Below are 21,724 nucleotides of genomic sequence, written 5' to 3'. Positions count from 1 at the left end.
ACACACACAAAGACAGCAGACAGATCCAGGGTTTCAGAGCCAAAACTTCACTTTATTGCCAAGATGCATTCCTGCTTTTCCTTGTCTTTATAAATACTAGAAAGTCATTTCATTGCACTGTTTTTTGTTCACCAGCAAAAACGCCAGTGCACTTTCTAAATATTTTGAATGTAGTAAATGTGCTTTTATTTCCATATATGTTTTTAAAAAAAAACCCTCGAACTCTGTACCAACTGTTTCTTATTATTTTAATGTGTTTTCGTATTTTGGCAGTTTCCTTTCTTGTGTCAGTCCAAACTGAATGCTGTTCCAATGGCACAAATCCCTATAAAAAGAAAACATTCACAGTCGTTTTCTGGGTCAATCTTGTTTACTTTTTCTGTTTCTGCTGGGTTTTTTCATACAGTCAGAATACTATCAAAAGAAGAGAGACACAAGAGTACAGAATCAAAAACATGTTATGGTAAAATGTCTTATGTTATCCTAATGGTTGACACACCTTCAAACAATAATTCTAACACTTTTCATAGGTTAATTGTTACTACGTACATATAGCATATAGAGGGTCTCTCGACCCCCATGCAAACACCTTCCCACCTACCTTGTCAGCACAGCACAGCACAGCAGAGCCCTGCCCCCCCCCCCCACCCACCCCCACCATCACTCTCTCTGTACAGAGGTTAAGGGTCATCCTGTTCCTGCTCACAGCGCCCCCTCGTTGTGCACTGCCTGCTGGGCCATGCACTCATTCAACCCGGGACCTGTCACATCGCATCCATCCTGGGGCCGGACCGGCCCTTTGATTATCCCGAGCTGAATCAGGAACCCCCCCTCCTGCACCCCTCTCCGGCCTCCCGCCTGTCCCACTAGCTGACACCCCAACCCCACCCCAAACTTCTTGTCCAGCCCCTTTCACTCGCCCCATACCCCCCCCCTCCCCTCCAGCTTTCACTTCACCACCAACCCCCCCTTTACCCCTCCCTGTGCCTCAATGGCAGCACTGTAAGTCTGGTGTGTGTGTCTGTGAGTGTGTGTCCGCCGCGCACATGTGTGTGTGTGTGTGCTGGGCCTGGGCTGTCACACACGCTTAGGGCTTCAGACTGCTCAGTGAACCTGGAGGCGAAAGGCGGTCCACTGCTGTGACTGCTGCCGCCGCTTGGCTCACAGTCAATTACTGATTACTGTACCTTATGATTTAGCTCCTTCAGATCGCGAGCCACCTGCCACCATGTCCGAAATAGAAACCATTAGCAGTGCAGGAACTGCTTTCTTTTTGGGACAATCACACATGCAAGGAGGAATTTGGGTTCCTAATGATCTATGTTACATGCTGCCACTTTGATTTTCGATGCTCGGTGACGTTGCCAGGATTTGTAAAACTGTGCCAACTCCACTTCTTGGCTGCTGTTATAACGAGTTAATAAAAGGTTTTTTGGAAATAAATCTTTATGTTATGGTTTTTCTATTGAAGTTTATATGCAAACTCAATACCTTCAACCTTCAGCACCTTTAAACACATACCCATTTACATTGCATCTTTAAAAAACAAAAAAAAACAAAAAACAGATAAAAACAGATAAATCCAAATTGTTTTCAGATCTCCCAGGTCACTGCCTTTCCTCAATGATGCCATCTCATCTCATGTCGTCTCCTCTCCTCTGGCCCACAGTGCTCTGCGTCCTGCGGTAGGGGATACAAATACCGGAACGTGACGTGCGTCAGTCGATCGGGCCGACCAATCGCGGAGGAGAGCTGCCAGCACCTGACCCGCCCCAGCAAGCAGAGGCGATGTCGAGGGGGGCGCTGTCCCAAGTGGAAGATAGGCAGCTGGGAAGAGGTGAACCCTGCACACACACACACACACACACACACACTCACTGCATACCTTACCTTGGCCAGGGCGTACTGTGCTGCTGGGCATCCATCCCCTAATGCTGACAGTAGGGCTGCACAATTATGGAAAAAAATCATAATCATGATTTCTTGGGTCAATATCGGAGTCACAATTATTAATCATGATTATTGATTTTCTGCTGAATTTTCTATTAAATGATAACAAAATGAAATATGATCAATAATTAATTATATATGGGAGGAACAAAATAAAACTAAATTGTAATAATTATGTAAGAGGCAATAGCATGAAACTTAGGTGGACAGATTTCTGGCCAGAAACACCAGCCTGTCAGTATGTTCTGGCTTCAAGGGCGCTCGAAGGCACGTCACTATTGCCACAATTAAATCCCAATTGAAATCACGATTTCGATATCACGATTAATCACGATTTTCGATTATTTTCGATTAATTGTGCAGCCCTAGCTGACAGCATCTTATCCTCTACACCACGTTAACACATCTTGCTCTGGTCAGAGGAGCCATGTGCCGTTGCGTACCTGCAAGCAAACCTATGCATGTGGGTTTGAGTGAGTTTGTATTTCAGAATACTACTGTTCATGTTTGTGTGTAAAGAGTTTGTGCTCCATAAAATATGTGTGTGTGTGAGGAGGTAATGCCGCTGTGTGTGTGTGTGTGTGTGAGGAGGAATTGTCGGTGTGTGTGTGTGTGTGTGTGTGTGTGTGTGTGTGTGTGTGTGTGTGTGTGTGTGTGTGTGTGTGTGTGCGTGCTTCAGTGGAGTCAAGATGTCTCAATAATTCTGCACCGTCTACCTCCATCATCCCTGGCCGGGCGTGTTGCGAATCAGATTAGGCTGTGTGCGCAACGCTGGCCCTGTGCTCAGATGGATTGCATTCCTACAGTATCTGGCTCCCGAGAAGGCCTCTGTTTTGGGGAGGCGTTTGAAAGTGTGTGTTGCGCATTTTTGCTCTCTTTCATCTGGTAGGTTAGCTCCACTTGGCATGAAGTCTCTTTCTTCTTCTCCTTCTTCTCCTCTTCCTTCTTCTTCTCCTCCTCCTTCTTCTTCTTCTAATTCCCCCGCCCCCCCTCTCTCTTTCTCTCTATCTCTCTCTCTCTCTCCCTCCCTGCCAGTGCCTCTTCCTCTTCTGACCATGACAATGGGAAACATGTGGTGTCAGGAACTTCTTTGTATGACCTGCCACTGAGGGAGAGGACCTACTTTCGCTATAAGGGCTAGACAGGCAGCCCAGAATGCATCAGAATGCACATCTGGGCGGCCCACTGTCTTGCCAATAGGACTGAAGCACGTACACACACACACACACACACACACACACACACACACACACACACACACACACACACACACACACACACACACACACACACACACACACACACACACAAATCATAACAAATCACAACATTTGGACACAAAAGCATTCGATTCCATTATAAGCTCGTATTTATCAGCACTTTCTGCATAGCATGCCAGGAATTTCAGTTTTTAATATCTCTAAAACAGAAACTCGGATTTAGTCCATGTGGTACATTGTGCTCCTTGTGCCAATATTGATACCGGCAACCTGTAAGAAACAGAATTATTTTAGTACCAATACAAATCACATTTACCATGATGCATTTACCAATCAAGCCATTGATTTATATTTCTCTATTGGGTATATAATGACATTTTCATATGTATCACTCATCTAGTTTTGATAACATTGATGACATTTTGATAAAATATGGGGTGTGCAAAGCTGGGCAGAGCTTGCCATCATAACATAGCAGTATTTAGGGGAATGTTTCTGGGGCTTAAAGGTACAGTATGTCATTTTAGTCATTCATTTTCAAAATGTATGGCACCCTTTCACAAATGTGATATTTGCTTACAAACTAATATTAACTGGTCTGAGTTAAAAGTACAGTAAGTTTTGCAACCAACCATGTCTCTTACTGTTTCTTTCAAAATGGTGGACATGCAGAATATCCACCTATTTGTGTCATTTAAGTGTACATTTCCATGTGAAAATGAGTACTGAGAAGTTGATGGTGGTGGTAAATGATGTAGATTACATTTGTGAATGGTCAGCATACATTCTGGAAATGAACCACTAGAAAAAAAAACATAATCTTCATACCTCTACTCATACATAGGCCTACACACTGTATTACCAAAAGTATTCACTCACCCTTTCAAATGATCAGAACCAGGTGTCACTTATCACTTGGCTTGGCCACAAGTGTATATAATCAAGCATTTAGTCATGCAGACTGTTTTTTTTTACAAACATCTGTGAAAGAGTGGACCACTCTCAGGAGCTCAGTGAATTCTAGTGTGGAACTGTCATAGGATGCCACATGTGTTACAAATCCAGTAATGACATTTCCTCGCTCCTAAATATTCCACAGTCAGCTGTCAATTTTATTATGAGGGAATGTAAGAGTTTGAGAGAAACAGCAACTCAGCCATGAAGGGGTAAGCCATGTAAGTTGACGAAGAGGGGTCAGCCGATGCTGAAGCACATAGTGCAAAGAGGTCACCCATTTTCTCCAGTCAATCGCTTCAAAGCCCCAAACTTTGTGACCTTCAGATTAGTCCAAGTACAGTGCACAGAGAGCTTCACGGAATGGGTGTCCGTGACCGAGCAGCTGCATCCAAGCCATACGTTGCCAAGTGCAATGCAAAGCGTTGGATGCAGTGGTGTAAAGCATAGCGTCACTGGACTCTAGAGGCGCGTTGTCTGAAGTGATGAATCACACTTTTCCATCTGGCAATCAGATGGACATCTCTGGGGTGCATTTCTGGAAAGTGTAGTTGCTAACTATGTTAGATAATTTGTTGGTTGCAATGCAATTTCCCATTGGCAACTACCGAAGTTGCTAACTGCTAACAACTACGCTTTCCAGAAATGCACCCCTGGGTTTGGAGGTTGCCATGAGAATGGTACACTTCAGACTGCATTGTGCCGAGTATGAAATTTGGTGGAGGAAGAATTGTGGTGTGGGGTTGTTTTTTAGGAGTTGGGCTTGGCCCCTTAATTCCAGCGAGACTCGACTTTGAATGTTTTAGGACACCAAAACATTTTGGACAATTCCTTGCTCCCAACTTGTGGGAACAGTTTGCAGCAGCAGGTCCCTTCCTCTATCACCTGTGCACAAAGCAAGGTCCATAAAGATGACCGAGTCTGGTGTGGGTGAACTTGACCTGAACCCGATAGAACACCTTTGTGATGAAGTAGAGAGTGGAGACTGAGAGCCAGGCCTCGTCGACCAACATTAGTGTGTGACATCACCATGTGCTTTTGGAAGAATGGCCAAAAAAATCCTATAACCTCACTCCTCAACCTTGTGGGCAGCCTTCCCAAAAGAGTTGAAGCTGTAATAGTTGCAGAAGGTTGGCCGACATCATATCTGGACAAGGAATGGGATGACACATTAGTTCATATGTGAGCCAAGACAGGTGAGTGAATACTTTTGGCAACATAGTGTACATACCCTTACAGTAAGAGCTTTCATAAGTCGGCTTACTGAATCATTTATCTGCAAACATGACAGTTCATCTCTTATTTCAGCTCACATCAGCTCAGTCATGGGTGAGCGGTTAGGGTGTCAGACTTGCATCCCAGAGGTTGCCGGTTCGACTCCCGACCCGCCAGGTTGGTGGGGGGAGTAATCAACCAGTGCTCTCCCCCATCCTCCTCCATGACTGAGGTACCCTGAGCATGGTACCGTCCCACCGCACTGCTCCCCATGGGGCGCCACTGAGGGCTGCCCCCTTGCACGGGTGAGGCATAAATGCAATTTCGTTGTGTGCAGTGTTCACTTGTGTGCTGTGGAGTGCTGTGTCACAATGACAATGGGAGTTGGAGTTTCCCAATGGGCTTTCATTTACACCACATTTGGTGTGTGAATGCTTCATGCCAACCTGTCGGCCTTGTGCCAACATTATTCTTCAGCAAAAAAGCTTTTTGTGGGTTTTAGATTAAGTTAGAGTTGCATTATCAACAGCGGTAAGACCCACCAGTTCCAGAACCATTTGGCTGATTTTATTAATTGATGAACATGTAGTAACTTAAGTTATTGTTATTACAGTGTGTTATAACATAGTATTTAGACCAACAACAGTTACTTCATTACATCATTAACTTTTGTTATCTAATTCAAAAGTCTAGGACTATATACTTTCACTGTAACAAAACATAATGTAAAAAATACCCCACACATGCAATGCAGTGCACATATTATCATGCCAAGTGTACGAACTGCAAGAATGATTTGTCTAAGAGAAGATCCAAACTGTATTGTACAAAACCAACAACTTGTGCATATGCATACTGTAGTACACCTAGACTCACTTCAGTAAGTATTTAGGTGCAATAAATGAAATAAAGCATAGTTCATTATTCATGATACATTAAAACAGTTATGAAAATCGATATATTGGTTCCGCATTTAAGTAAAACCAAACCAAAATTCCATGTGCATCACACCACATGTTGTGCACTTTTTATATGTGTTTTTATGGATGCAAATACACCTAATTGAATATTGTCTGGGCTGCTATCCTCACGAATGGAAAGAAATACATTTTTTTTTAAAACCACCATTCCCACTAATTCCCACACAGTTTGGAACAAAATAGTCAACAATGAATATTCAAATGATGTGGTTATGGTTGTTTTTGGTGCTGTTGAGAAACCACATGTCCAGTCAGTGCAATCAGTGGTCACCAAGCAGCCTGTCCAAGTGTGTTTTTGAGTAGTCCATTCTTAATTTTGCATCATCAATTGTGAGGAGCGACCAAAATATTGATAGGGTACTACGTATTCTACTCTTACCTTAATACACAAGGACAAGCCTTTACCATGGCAGAGGTGTAGCTGAAGGGGGGAGAGAGAGAGAGAGAGAGAGACAGACAGACAGACAGACAAACAGAGAGAGAGAGAGACAGAGAGAGAGAGAGACAGACAGACAGACAGACAGACAGAGAGAGACAGAGACAGAGAGAGAGAGAGAGAGAGACAGAGACAGAGAGAGAGAGAGAGAGAGAAACGGTCCTCTTTTTTGGATCCTGGATGTCCCACTGGCCTAGCTGCTGCTAAAATGTGGACTTCATCAATCTGTAGGCTTGGGCATACTACGCAGAGAGACAGCCGTGGTCTGGGGCCTTGTGGCTGTGGCTTGATAAAGTCAGGCAGGAATTCCCCCTGGACTTTATCACTTTCCCCCATTCTCCCTCTTTCTGTCTTCAACATGCCGCATTCATTTAGTCCTGCACGGCTATTGTCCTTGTCAGCACGTGATCCTTCATACTCTGTGTCTTCTCGTGGAAACTTATCACTGGGCTTTGCCTTGCACTGTTCTGACAAGCTGTTTCTTTTAGCCTTTTTTTTGTCTGTTATGATTCATGCCGAGTAAGTCCTACCCTCTGTGGCAAAATAAAGGTTTCATTCTATAGTAGGCATTTGTTTAATTGGGCCTATTTCACATTTTTCCTTGCATTAGCCTACACCAGAAATGCCACAGTATGTAACGATTTTTCCTCAACCGTTACGACAGTCACTTTATTCAAAATCTTGCTGTGACAGATGTAATGTTGTGTTGCCAGTGTAGGCTAAGATGTGTGATGTTTGTGTACGCTAAGTGTTCACAGGACAACCAGGCAAATAACCAATTTGTATACATTGAAAGCAGAGCCCTAGAGAAAGGGCTCTGATTGAAAGTAACATTGACTGGAGGAAACTGCTCATGACAATTGTCTTTGTGGCTTGGAAAATGTATGTTTCTGATTACATGGTAGGCTATCTCAAGGGAATGAGAAATATGGCCACAGTGCAGTAGTCAATGTGCTGTGCACATGTAAGTGACAATTTGTGTGCTTACTATAACCTAACCATGTTCATTATGTATTAAGCCAACATGAATTTTGATTAATAGGCCTACACTGCAATTAATACACAGGCTAACATTTACATTATCCAAGCTCCATTAAAGCCAAGGAAACATAACAAAGATCTTGTAGACACAAGAAAAATCAAATGAAAATGGTCATGATGAGATAACTCATTGACGCTCAAGGCTATTCATGTAGTAGGAAAAGGACAAACATAATTTTAATGGCCTACATAACCAACCAAATAATTCACACAAGGAAATAATAGCTTCCTACGCTCAATTGTGCAGTGTTAGCAATAGCCTCCATTTGAATTTCAAAATAGTTCTGTAACCAAATATTTCAGGTAGAATGAAATGGGCCATGACAGGCACTAATGTAAATTGTAATATGATTAACTGTAAATAAGATTGGATAATGATGATTGCCTAAGCGGTGCTAGGGTGAGTTTTCTGCGTGTCAATAATTAATCTGTACTTACCTTATCTCCTAGTGTTCGACGACATGCGGTAATGGAATACAACATCGCGATGTAGCCTGTCAGCTCGGGGAGCAGCGCCGCGTGGATGAGTCGGAATGCACGCGCACTTCAGCTCGTCCGCCTTCAAGCCAGACCTGTCGACTCGCTGATTGTCCCTCGCAATACAGGTGGAGCGTGGAGGAATGGCTACCAGTAAGTAAGGTCGGCTAAACAAAACAAAAAAAGAGAAAAGGGAGATAAACAACACTCGTCTCTGAGTGCGTAGGCTATGTTGGTGTAGCCCTCGCAGTGCCACTGAACTGGAGAAGCGAGGTGAGAGAGGCTGCTCAGAGAACAGATCTCGCGCTGGCTTCGCATATTTGCTGTCACCCTGCCAAAGAGGCGCTTAGCGGCAGCGTGCTCACTGCTCAGCCAGCGGGAGGACCGAGAGAGGAGAGAGGCAGACTGTGATGAGAATCAGATGACTGAGAGAACCCCTCACATGTTTGTCGGTCCTGCATAAGTATTAACCCTCATGTTGTAAAATGTAAAAAATATCAGTCATCGCAGTAATAGCCCGCAAACGTTTATTTAGACCGAAATAAATCATAAAATGTTGTCATAAAATGAAATTTACATTTTGCGGGAAAGGTGTGGTATTTTGTTTACTTTGATAACTTTTGTTAAGACTGTGGCTTGCATGGTGTTTTGACTAAAAGCACCAACATTTAGTGCAAGGCTGTTCTCTGGATACACTTGATAGCTGCGTGAAATTAGGCTTTATAGAGACCATTTTGTCTACTTCATTTCATTTCCTCCCCAGTGACAATTTGATGGAGTTGAAAAAGCGTCCTAGCACAATATCCAATACAAACTGCATGAGGCTAACTGCTCAGTGTTGGGTATTATTATTATTATTGCATGCCAGCATATCCTAGGGCAGCAACTTTTTCTCCCAAAGGTTTATGAAAAAATACTTTTGGGGATAGCATGGTGAGGGGATGGAAAACAATAAAAACCCTCCTTAAAGGTTTCAGGAAGCCTTAAATCTAGGTCAAAAAGCAGCTTGAAATCACAGTGCTTAGGAAAAAAATAGTCTAATTAGTCAAGCGCGATGCTTTAGAAAATACCTTCTCTGCAGCTGGAGCCAATTATTGTAGGCCGCTCTTTTTTCGGACATTAGCTGGGTCAGGCTGCCTTGCAGAGAGCGTGCTCTCAGAGCGCTGTGTGCTTTTAAAGTGTACAGCATGTGACTGAGTTCTGAGAAAACAGGTACTGCAACCCTGTGTTTAACTCCATATGAGGAAAGGAGAAACGAGAGGGGAGGCCCGAGGAGGGGGGATGAGAGGAGAAGTGGGGAGCAGAGAGGAAGAGGGGAGGAGGAGGAGGAGGAGGAGGAGGAGGAGGAGGAGGAGACGGAGGGTAGCAAGCTGTAAATGTAACTAGGTCCATGTCCTTCATAGGCACAGGCTGTTTACCGCCCAGCAAAGTCACAGTGTGAGTGCAAAGTGAGTAACCCATGCAATCACAATATCTGAAGTGTTTTTTGTCTCTGACGCAGGAGCCTTTCAAGAGGTTGCGAACTTGGTGTAGAGATAATATAAACTGAACACTAAGGGCACACGTAGTAGCGCGGATTGGAAGCACACACAGCACGTCATGTTATTGGGCTCGAGCCTGTCAGCGGCACTCTTGCTTTGGCACAGCCAAGGAATGTTGAATGTTGTTATGATTTTGAGTAGCCATGTTTGTTTTGAAGCCGCCTCTCTCTTTCGATGTCTCTATCTTTACCTCTCCATCTCTCTCTCTCTCTCTCTCTCTCTCTCTCTCTCTCACTCTCACTCTTATTGTCTGTCTGTATCCCCCCCTTTCTCTCTCTTTCTGTGTGTTGCATCAGCCTTGCCTTGACAGGAGGCAAGTGGTGATGCCGTGGCCAACAGGTTAGCTAAACACACTCAACAGGGGGCTGCGGGTGATACAAGCCAGTGGGGCTGCTGAGAATGCCACAGGTTATTGCTGTATGTACTTCATCAAGCACTGACAAGCTGAGCTGAGCCGAGCCGAGCAGTGCTACACCATGTTGTTGTTATTGTATTTCTACTCTTTGGCCTCTGTCATGAGAACCCGTGACCTCAGCCACCTCAATTCGTCTGGCAAGAGCCTTGCCGTTTTGTGGGAAGGAGACAGGGGTGGTTAAGCTTCACCCTTTGTGACGAATCCCTCAGTCCCGAAAATGGCCCCGAAAAACACTGAACCCCATCGCCACAGTTGAGTGCACAATTGCAATGTTGTGCGCACGCAGTCTGTCCTGTGATTTGTGAGGATGTTTCTTTTCTCGATGTCTTGCGATTCCAGTGCAGCCGGACGTGTGGGTCGGGCCACCGGAGGAGAGCGATGCTCTGCGCAGATCAGAGCGGAGGAGAGGTGCACGAGATGTACTGCATGTCCCAGACCAAGCCCACGGACGCGGAGGCCTGCAACACACACGCCTGCGAATTCCTCTGGATCACAGGGGAATGGACAGAGGTGACAGACACACAGACAGGCAGACAGACAGACAGACAGACAGACAAGAGTCCCGTTCTCTCATCCTCACACTGTGTGCATTACAATTTGGTTTAACGAAATACATTCTGGCTGCTTTTTGTCGCGTACTTCATTGCTGAACTGGAAGTCAATGGATGTTCTGCCATATGTGTGGTCTCTAAAGGAGCTGTGGCATTTTAGGAAATAACTTGCAGCTTTGAAAAGAATGCAGTATACATTTGAAATAATGCAGTTTACATTGTACAGTAGTTTACATATACTTCAATTATATTGTGGAAGAAAAAATACCCCCATTTTACTGCTTTGCCACTCTGATCTCCCAAGGTCTATGTCTTTTGTTTTGTGGTGAATTTCTTACTGAGTAGTTGCACCGCAGAAGTTATAACAAGTCAAATACGAGGCTGATCATTTATCCCCAAATGATTCCAATTTAAAGCTAAATGCACAAATTACAAGACTAACTATACAGTACATGAACAAACAGTATGTGTGATGCCCCTTTCTCTCTCTCTCTGTTCTCCTGTTTCAGTGCTCAGTCACGTGCGGACAGGGATACCAGAGGAGGCTGGTCTCCTGCAGTGAGGTGCATGCAGGGCAGGATAATTACGAGTACGGGCATCAGTCTTCGTCACACTGCCCCGGCACTCCTCCCGAGAACTACCAGGAGTGCGACGCCGGGCCCTGCCCATCCCGGGAAACTTGGAGGATGGGCATCTGGGGGCTGGTGAGTGGGGGTGGGAACGGGGGGTTAGAGTGGTCAGCAAGAGGGGCCCCCCCACTTTGGTAACTGACGGTTCCTTAAAGGTGCACTGTGTAATATTGTTGTTTGCGGTTTCTTTCCATAATTCATGTTTATTCAAAGTATTCATCATGACGGGGAAACGTTTTCATACATGAAAAGTTGTATTCAAAGTAACGTCCCTGTGCACAACCACTGTCTAGGTGCTGGTGATGTGCAGTAAGAGTAATCCAAGTAAATGAAGGATGAATCACTGCACACTGGTATCTTTGCTGGTAGTTTATTTGGTGAACAACGCGTTTCGCTGTCGCTTCATCAGGTTCACAAATAAACTACCAGCAAAGATACCAATGAAAAGTTGTATCTTCTCCATGTCCGCCATTTTGAATTGTTGCTGCAAAATGTACTGTACTTTGGTCATGCTAGTAAATATTAGTTTCTTATTTAGTAAACATTCATGAAAACATGACATTTGGCAGTAAGCGGCACAATGTCAATGAGCAGTATATTTGCAATACATACTCTGACCACCATCCTACACAGAGCACCTTTACAGTAAATAACCTTTTCGTTTTTTGGTTCTCCATGGAACCACTGGGTTTTTCCCAGAGCTAATTTGCCACAAATACTAAGTTCCACATACATTTTCGAAGTTTCTCAGAAAACGCTTAGTGGTACCTCCACACTGGCAAAGTGAGGGTTATCTGGGGAACTTTTAGAGCGTATTAAACTCTAGAAGTCACAAAGCACCAGGAGCAAGTGCAGAAGAGTGACGCACGGAGTGGACTGCAGTTCTGGACCAGGGAGATACAGTATACAGCTGCTTACGTAGGGAGTTCAGTACTCCCACACTCTAGATTACACTAAACAAGTATGTTCTGTTTGGGCAAGATGCTAAGGACAAGATGTCTATTTTCAATCTTTTATTATACTGAATTTGGCTCTGGCGGCACATCCATCGGCCATCATTTGAAAATTGCCTTAGGCATATTTATAGTGCAGCCATTATTTCTTTTTTTTTTAACATTAAACACCCCTCCTCCCTGGTGCTCTCTGTTTTCAGTGCTCAGTGACTTGTGGAGAGGGCTGGATGGAGCGCACTGTGCAGTGTGTTACGTCAGAGGGGGAAGCCAGCAACAGGTGTCCAATGTCTGCCAGACCAGAGGCTCGCAAGGCCTGCGGCAATCCGTCCTGTGAGTAAGATCTCTCTCTCTATCTATCTCTCTCTCTCTCTCACTCACTCTTTCTCTCTCTCTCTCTCTCTCTCTCTCTCTCTCTCTCTCTCTCTCTCTCTCTCACTCTCTGGCTTTGTCTCTTTCTCTCTCTCTCTCTCTCACTCTCTCTCTCTCTCTCTCTCACTCACTCACTCACTCACTCTCTGTTTCCACTCTACGGTCTTCTTTGGCAATAGCCAGTTTTGGCAAAGTTAGAGTCAACATTTTACGACAGCTTTATCATTCATAACAGTACTAATAAAAGACTCATCAACTTTTTAATGGTCGATTTGTGCCGAGATTGTTAAAAATAAGTTGGTAGCGGCCATTGCATGATAGTTTTACTGAGGAACCTTTTTTGTTCGAAGGGCCACTTCACAAGAGCCACCTTTACAACAGACCCCACCTTCACTAGGTCCCCTGAAAATAAAAAATTACATTACATTACATTACATTACATTGCATTTGGCAGACGCTTTATAACCAAAGCGACTTTCAAAAGAGGACATAATCAAGCCAACATCACAAGCAAATAAAGTGCACAGGAGATATACAGAACAACAAGTGCAGTTGCAAAAGAGGGTTATTTTTTTTATTTTTTTATTTATTTATTTTTTAATCATAAAGAGTAAATAACGAGTACACACACACACAAACACATACACACACACACACACACACACACACACACACACACACACACACAAACACACACACACACACACACACACACACACACACACACACACACACACACACACACACACACACACACAAACTAAACTAAACTAAACATCATGTCAGGAGTCTGCCCTGGGGCAAGGCCAGTTCAAGCATTAGTCTAGTAGATTCTCTCGAAAAAGGAATGTCTTTAGTTGTTTCTTGAAGGCTGCAAGAGATGTGCTTAGTCTTGCTGCCTGTGGGAGACTGTTCCACCACTTGGGTACCACAACGGAGAACAATCTTGACTGGGAGTACCTAGAGCGACTGGATGGCAGAGCCAGGCGGCTTGTGCTGGATGAGCGCAGTTCTCGTCCAGTAACATAAGGCGTTAGTAGGTCCTTCAGATAAGCTGGGGCCGTTCCTGTGATGGTTTTGTAGGCAAGGGTCAATGCCTTGTGCTTGATCCGGGCGGCGATCGGTAACCAGTGCAACTCAATAAATAGAGGAGTAACATGGGTCCTTTTGGGTTGATTGAATATCAACCGTGCCGCCGCATTCTGGATCATCTGCAGAGGCTTTAGCGCACAAGCAGGTAGACCTGTCATGAGTGAGTTGCAGTAGTCAACGCGGGACAGGACAGTGGCCTGGACCAGTCGTTGTGTAGAATATTGTGTCAGCACAGGTCTGATATTCCGTACGTTGGACATCTGGAGTCGACAGGTCCGGGTGACCGAGTTGATGTAGTTGGAGCATGACAGCTCATCATCAATCATGACGCCAACCAAACAATATAACTAAATTGTATTGCAAATGTAATTTCAAAGATTGCTTTTAGAAAACGTGCCATATTTCATGTGAAACTGCATGTAGCATGACAATTATATCATGAGCCGGACCCCACGGGCCCCACAGGCCGTAAACGGTCTCACTGCCATAGGTTCCCCACCCATGCTGTGTACTGAATCCACTTCTGTCCTTGTCTCTGTGTCCCTGCACCTCAGGTCACCTGCCCACCAGCTGCAGAGAGGCCCAGGGCATGACTGGCTTCCCGGTGGATGGAGAGCAGATACTCAACATACAAGGAAGGGCACTCAAGGTGAATAAGTTCCTCATGGTGTTGTTATAGCGTAGCCCCTTAATGCACGCCGTACTTCCTGTGGCACGCTGTAATAGACATTGAAAGTTAACTACTATAGTACTACGCTACTATGACAGTGCACAGGGCCCTTAGTAATACATTACGACTTGGTCATTGCCATGCTGGTAACAGCTAATTTATAAAGCCGTGTCTTAAGGGGTTAAAGCTTGAAAGGAAACAATAAATACTGATCTATACTCTGTTTCAGCGCTCGGTCAAACCGTTGTGCTATATGGGAGCATAGCTCAGTGTTGTGGACCAGGACGTTTATTTATGTTCAGTTCTCATCTGTTTGGTTCAGCAACTGCATTCACGGTCTCAAACCCCCCTCCCATTCTTTCCCTGGGCCCAAGGCAACTAACCCATTTGTGTGTGTGTGTGTGTGTGTGTGTGTGTGTGTGTGTGTGTGTGTGTGTGTGTGTGTGTGTGTGTGTGTGTGTGTGTGTGTGTGTGTGTGTGTGTGTGTGTGTGTGTGTGTGTGAGTGTGAGTGTGTGTGTGTCCTGTTAGCTTCCCTGCTTGCATTACTGATGTGTGCTTATTTGCTGCCTTTTTGTTATTGAAAAACCTCTCCAACTGCTCCCTATGGTGAACCTAATACAGTATTTGCTTTCACATAATGTCACATAAGAGGGTCACATAATTGCTAGTTTTGTTATTTCGGAGAACAATGGAGTCCTTGAGAGGAGTTTGTTTTGGTGGGTTTTTTAATGGGGACTGTTAGCGTGCCGTGCCTATTTCAATCAAGATTTCACTCTGCCTCTGTTGTTTGCCTGCTGAGCAGACATACCCTAATGAAATACATCTCCGATTTGTGTACACAAAACAAGATGACATGTTTAGCTTTAGGTTAGCTCGGAATGTTACAGTCCTGAAAAATTAGCCTTGCGATGCCTCCATACTGAAAGGTTAATAACACAATTGTGGTGCAGGAAATATAGTAAATGCAGTCTGCGGTAATGTGGTCAGTCTGATGCTCTGCTTGCCCCTCCATGATATAATTATTTCAGTCGTTTTCAGTCTTTCGTTTCAATGAGTAGCATTTGAGCAGTTGAAAATGTCTTGCGATTCTAGCTGTTCCGTCATTCAGAAACCATACACCTTTGTTCAGTTTTAGTCATTAGTTTTTTTTTCTTTTGTGTCAGACATTATTTGAAACAAAAGAACACTATGATTAGATTTAAGAAGAAGACTTAATGAATGTAATACACGTTTTGGTGAGTTTTGGGTTTTGTTTTTTCTTCTTTTTAAGTGGACACCCATCAAGAATTGGCAATTATGTTACTGCTCACTCTACATGAAATACAAAACTTTGATACTTTGATTGGCACATGTTTAGTTTTTGACTAAGCAGGTCAAGGCAGAGGGAACTGTCTTTGTGGTTTAGCACTGGCTTGGTTGCCATGCTCTCAGGAGGCCATGCTGAAACACGACTGGTCAGCATGAAACAAGACATCTCTCTCTCTCTCTCTCTCTCTCTCTCTCTCTCTCTCTCTCTCTCTCTCTCTCTCTCTCTCTCTCTCTCTCTCTCTCTCTCTCTCTCTCTCGCTCCTCTCTTTCTCCCACAGCTATCTCTCTATCTCTCTCTCTTTTCTCTTCTCTTCTCTTCTCTTCTCTTCTCTTCTCTTCTCTTCTCTTCTCTTCTCTCCTCTTCTCTTCTCTTCTCTTCTCTTCTCTTCTCTTCTCTTCTCTTCTCTTCTCTTCTCTTTTCTCTTCTCTTCTCTTCTCTTCTCTTCTCTTCTCTTCTCTTCTCTTCTCTTCTCTTCTCTTCTCTTCTCTTCTCTTCTCTTCTCTTCTCTTCTCCTGTCTTGCTCATGTGTCTCCATGGTTGGACTTGCACACTTACCACAATGGACAATGGCCTTGGTTGGTTCCTGGGGAGATCATAAGATTCTCTCGTCTGGGCAGTCTGTCCCACTAGCTGGCCGACTGTCTGAAGGTCAGACTATTGAAACAGCATGTCATCTCATCTCACAGTAGGCTAAAACATCCTCCTCCTCTCCTCTCTTCTGTGCTCCTCTCCTCCGCCTTCTCCTCCTCCTCCTCCTCCTCTCTTCCTGTCTTCCACCTTCTTCACTCCATCTCTGCCTTTAGATCTACTGTGCAGGAATGCAGACAGACCATCCAGGGGAATACATCACCCTCATGACGGGCGAGGCGGAGAATTTCTCAGAGGTCTTTGGCTTCAGGTACGCAAGTGGTCCTCCAAAAGGCCAAAGCCATCTGTCAACATGAAACATTCGACCTGCCCTGTGAAAACTACTTTGAGAAGCAAACCTAGCAGATTCTCCCCATGCAACAAAAAAATGCTACTACATGACCAAGTTGTGACCATGTGGTTTTTTTATGTGTGTGTGTGTGTGTGTGTGTGTGTGTGTGTGTGTGTGTGTGTGTGTGTGTGTGTGTGTGTGTGTGTGTGTGTGTGTGTGTGTGTGTGTGTGTGTGTGTGTGTGTGTGTGTGTGTGTGTGTGTGTGTGTGTGTGATCGTGTGATGCCAGGCTGAACGACCCCACTGAGTGCCCGTCCAACCTGAGCCGAAGAGAAGACTGCAACTGCAGAAGGGACTACACTGCTGCTGGACTCTCCACCTTCACCAAAGTCCGGCTGGACCTCAGCAAGATGCAGATCATTAGTGAGTGTGTCCTCCTAGCCCACGGGTCAGGAATGTGGCTCTTTTGGGATCTGTATCTGGCTCTTACTTTGGCCTACTTAGGGTTGTCATCCGTCCCTTGAAATACGGAATCGTATTTATAAATAAAGTACGGGTTCCATATTGAGCTGAAACGGGACACAGGACATTAAAATGTGTTAAAATGCAGGAAATTACATCTAGGAAATACAAAATTTCCCCCCACCATAATAATGAAGTTAACAGTTGGCAACCCTATACTTACCTTTTATCAATAAAAGTAATAACTTGACAGTACAATCTTATGTACATGCTTTTAATTGTATTCAGTGTTTTTAAAAAGGTATGGCTCTCACATTTTTTTTTTTTAAACAAAATTTGGCTTTTATGGCTCTCCCCAGCAAAAAGGTTCCTGACCCCTGTTCTAGCCTCTTGAATGTGGTTCGTGCATTACGGATGTATGGCTAAATCTACCGGTAGGCTAGTGCTGTTCTCACATAAAAAAAAAAAAACATTTCCATCAAATGTATGTGACTGCGAATTCAACTATACTCCGTTTTCCAAGCATGGCTTGAATGAATGAATGAATGATGATCTTCAGTGACCGCTCACGAAAGACCAGGAGAGCCTCAGTGCCAGGGCAATATGAGCATGTCTAATGTTACTGTAACATGTCACCTACTCACCTACAAAAGAATGAATCTTAGCGGTTTTGTAACCACCAGATAAGTAGTAGTATGGCTGCCCCTGAATTTCATCACCTGCACCCTGTCTGTCTCTGAATGAGGACATCTGGTCTGGATGGTGTACAAGTGGATAGTGAGCGCCAGGAGAGAAGGAGAAGGCCCAGTTTTGTAATGTAGGCCAGCATATCACTGCCAGACTATACTCCTTTCACGCCCTTTATAGTATCTCTCTCACAGCTCTCTCTCTCTCTCTCTCTCTCTCTCTCTCTCTCTCTCTCTCTCTCTCTCTCTCTCTCTCTCGCTATCTCTCTCTATCTTGCCAGCTCTTTCTCTCTCTCTCTCTGTCTAAAGTATTTCACATTCGCACCACTCAAAGTCTCACTCCCATGTCTGCTGTTAATGTAACATACTTGTGCAATACACAAGTGACCATGGAGGCTGTGGCAACACATGCTGTACAATGATCACAATCGGCTCGCTTTTGGTTGCAAGGGGACTGCACAGTAATGGCCAAAACGCCACTTGCTCACAGTACACACAAAGAGTCACGCTTGTGCGATGGCCAACGACTCCGAACTAAATAATTACTGCCAGAGCTAAATAGTTTCTCGTGTCATCGGGTTTGCAGTGGAGAAACGTCAATAGCTTAAACAAATACGCCACGCACTAAAGCTAACAGGAAATAACAGGGATTGCATTACAGCTGGCCAGCAGTTACGGAGCAGTCGCAGTGCACTCAGATGCTGCAGTCGTTTCACAAAAGCAGGGTATAGCGTGCAGCACACTCCGATATACAGTAGAAGAACAAGGGTTTTGATCAAGGGTTGATTTGACGTTCAGGACTTTTCTTTGCAGTCAGTGAAGATTTACTCACATCTCTGATGACATGAACCGAGCTGAGGTCACGATTTTCTTGAAACTATACATGGTAGACAATCAGCCCCCTCTGTTTAATGTTTGTTAAAAAATCTTCCCAACTGAGGATTGCGATGAGAGTTCATTACAGACGTAAGGCACCCACTTCTCAGCTCTGACACAGGCAAGGAGGAGGAATAATGAAGTCCAAAGCATGAGGGGGTTAATCGGTTCAAGCTGAGCTCGGAGGCAATAAAACAGCGCACAATTAAAAGGCAACCCTGACAATCAGCCCCCAAATTGCACCCAAATTATGTTTGCACTCATATTTAACACCGGCATACTTAGTGGTCCCCAAAAGGAAAGTGGACACCCCGGTCATGATGACAGAGCACGGTCATTATGGGAAGAGAGTTGTGTGGGCCCTGCTGACAGTGTTGCCAGATTGGGCGGTTTTCCGCCCAATTGGGCTGCTTAGGATGGCAGTGTGCGAGGAAAAAATGATTTTGGAGAAGAAACTGCCCAATTTTTGGCCATAGAAATCAATAGAATTGGGCGGGATTTAGTGCTTCCAGGCAGGTTTTGAGATTTTTTTGGGCTGGAAATCATCAGCCTCATCTGGCAACCCTGCCTGCTGAAGTGACTGCAGTCATTACCATAAACCTCTTGGGTCGGACCTCTTGAATCCTTCCAAATGGGTTGTTTCTAGTTGGATTCATGGACCTACCGTACTAATTTCATTTTCCTCGCCGCCGTCCCCCCTCCACCCATCCCCTTACTCTGTTCCTTGGTTCTCTCCGCAGCCACAGATTGGCAGTTTGCCAGCACGAGAGAAGGTCGCCATGTGCCATTTGCCACCGGGGGAGACTGTTACAGCGCCGCCCGCTGCCCACAGGTGAGAACTGCACCCACCTCCGATATTCTGTCGAGATGAACTACCAATTGGCTAAGGCGATTCAAAGGTCAGTTGGGGCCCGAAGCGGAAATGTGAAGGAATTAATGAACATTCGACACAAATCGGCACTAAAGTAGTTTAAAGGGTGATCCTACCTCCAGTCAAAAACAGATGGGCAACCTGTATTCAGAATCTAGTACGTACAGTCTAGTGCAACATCTTACAAATAACCTGGTTTTACCTGTGCAGTCAGAGTCAAATTCAGTCAAGGTTTTACGTACATATTTTTAAAAATCTTTGTAACAAGATTGAAATTCTTCAGGTAAAGGAGAACGGAAGCGCTGTGAGCATCCGAGACTTCTTAGTAAAAACACAGGTGCTCTAACGTCATAGCAATGTTGTCAGGTTGTACTTCAAGTTTTTAATCATTACATTACATTACATTACATTGCATTTGGCAGACGCTTTATAACCAAAGCGACTTTCAAAAGAGGACATAATCAGGCCAACATCACAAGCAAATACAAAGTGCACAGGAAATATACAGAACAACAAGTGCAGTTGCAAAGAGGGGTTAGTTTTTTTTTTTTTAATTAATAAAGAGTACACACCCACAAACACATACACCCACGCACACACACACTCAAGCTAAACTAAACTAGACTAAACTAAACTAAACTAAACATCATGTCAAGAGTCTGCCCTGGGGCTAGGCCAGCTCAAGCATTAGTTTAGTAGCTCCTCTCGAAAGAGGAAGGTCTTTACTTGTTTCTTGAAGGCTGCAAGAGATGTGCTTAGTCTTGCTGCCTCTGGGAGACTGTTCCACCACTTGGGTACCGCGACTGGATGGCAGAACCAGACGGCTTGTGCTGGATGAGCGCAGTTCTCTTCCAGTAACATAAGGCGTTAGTAGGTCCTTTAGAGAAGCTGGGGCCGTTCCTGCGATGGTTCTGTAGGGTCAATGCCTTGTGCTTGATCCGGGCGGCAATCGTTAGCCAGTGCAACTAAATAAACAGAGGAGTAACATGGTTTTTTTTTGGGTTGATTGAATATCAAGCGTGCCGCCGCATTCTGGATCATCTGCAGAGGTTTTAGCGCACAAGCAGGTAGACCTGTCATGAGTGAGTTGCAGTAGTCAACGCGGGACAGGACCGTGGCCTGGACCAGTCGTTGTGTAGAATATTGTGTCAGCACAGGTTTGATATTCCGCACGTTGGACATCTGGAATCGACAGGTCCGGGTGACTGAGTTGATGTAGTTGGAGCATGACAGCTCATCATCAATCATGACGCCAAGGTTTTTGGCGACTTTGTTTGGGGTCACGATGGTGGAGCCTATCTTGAGGTTGATGTTGTGACTGAGCGACTCTTTAGCTGGGATCACCAGGAGCTCTGTCTTGGCCAGGTTCAGCTGTAGGTGGTGGTCCTTCATCCATGTTGACAAGTCGGTGAGGCAGGCAGAGATGCGTGCCGATACCGTGGTGTCCTCTGGACGGAACGACAGGTACATCTGGGTATCATCAGCATAGCAGTGGTTGGAGAACCCATGTGTTTGAATGACACGTCCCAGGGAGGAGGTGTATATTGCAAACAGAAGGGGTCCCAGCACTGATCCTTAGGGTACGCCTGTGGAGAGGGTGTGAGTCGTAGACAGTTTCCCTTGCCATGACACACTGAAGGTGCGTCCAATCAAACAGTGAGTGGGATCCAGCGACCCCATCTGGATACAGAGTCCCAGTTAAAAGCAAAAAAGGTTTCTGAATAGGTATAAATTCTTTCATCCCCACATCTATTAATCTATTGAACTCAAGCCGCTAACTGACTTCTGTCTAGTAGTGCTATGGATACACCCATTGTGCACTTCAGTACTGCACTTTTGTTATACGTGTTTTGTTTTGTTTTGTTTTTGTTTATGTGTCATGTGTATGCTGCAGCCGCTTTGAAATTGTCCAAGACAAATTTCCTGCCGGACAAATACGTAAAATGTTGAATCCTGAAAAGGCTATGGGTAGCTTGCTGGCACTAACCGCTTACAAAATGAGTAGGGATGAGTAAGTTGTTCAGAGGTGTTGCATACTGGCATTTAAAGTTCTCTTAAATTATACATTACCTCATAGCAATACACTCATTTACCACAACTCCACATAC

At 44.7% G+C, this 21,724-nt stretch overlaps 1 protein-coding gene across 1 annotated transcript in view; it reads left to right on the top strand.

Moving 5' to 3' along the window:
- The first annotated feature begins 1,639 nt into the window (after nt 1–1,639).
- LOC134462073 (A disintegrin and metalloproteinase with thrombospondin motifs 9-like) overlaps nt 1,640–21,724 on the top strand; it is a 27,259-nt gene continuing 7,174 nt past the window's right edge. The window contains exons 1-9 of the mRNA XM_063214931.1: nt 1,640–1,837; nt 8,247–8,426; nt 10,569–10,739; nt 11,290–11,484; nt 12,563–12,692; nt 14,378–14,472; nt 16,607–16,701; nt 17,011–17,144; nt 19,486–19,577. Coding sequence (XP_063071001.1) covers nt 10,608–10,739; nt 11,290–11,484; nt 12,563–12,692; nt 14,378–14,472; nt 16,607–16,701; nt 17,011–17,144; nt 19,486–19,577 — 873 coding nt within the window. The 5' untranslated portion in view covers nt 1,640–1,837; nt 8,247–8,426; nt 10,569–10,607. The remainder of the gene's footprint in view (nt 1,838–8,246; nt 8,427–10,568; nt 10,740–11,289; nt 11,485–12,562; nt 12,693–14,377; nt 14,473–16,606; nt 16,702–17,010; nt 17,145–19,485; nt 19,578–21,724) is intronic.

This window comes from Engraulis encrasicolus, chromosome 14 (genome assembly GCF_034702125.1).
Source record: "Engraulis encrasicolus isolate BLACKSEA-1 chromosome 14, IST_EnEncr_1.0, whole genome shotgun sequence".
NCBI classification, from domain to species: Eukaryota; Metazoa; Chordata; class Actinopteri; order Clupeiformes; family Engraulidae; genus Engraulis; species Engraulis encrasicolus.
Note: the sequence above shows the minus strand (reverse complement) of the source record. Positions and strands in the feature narration are given on the sequence as shown.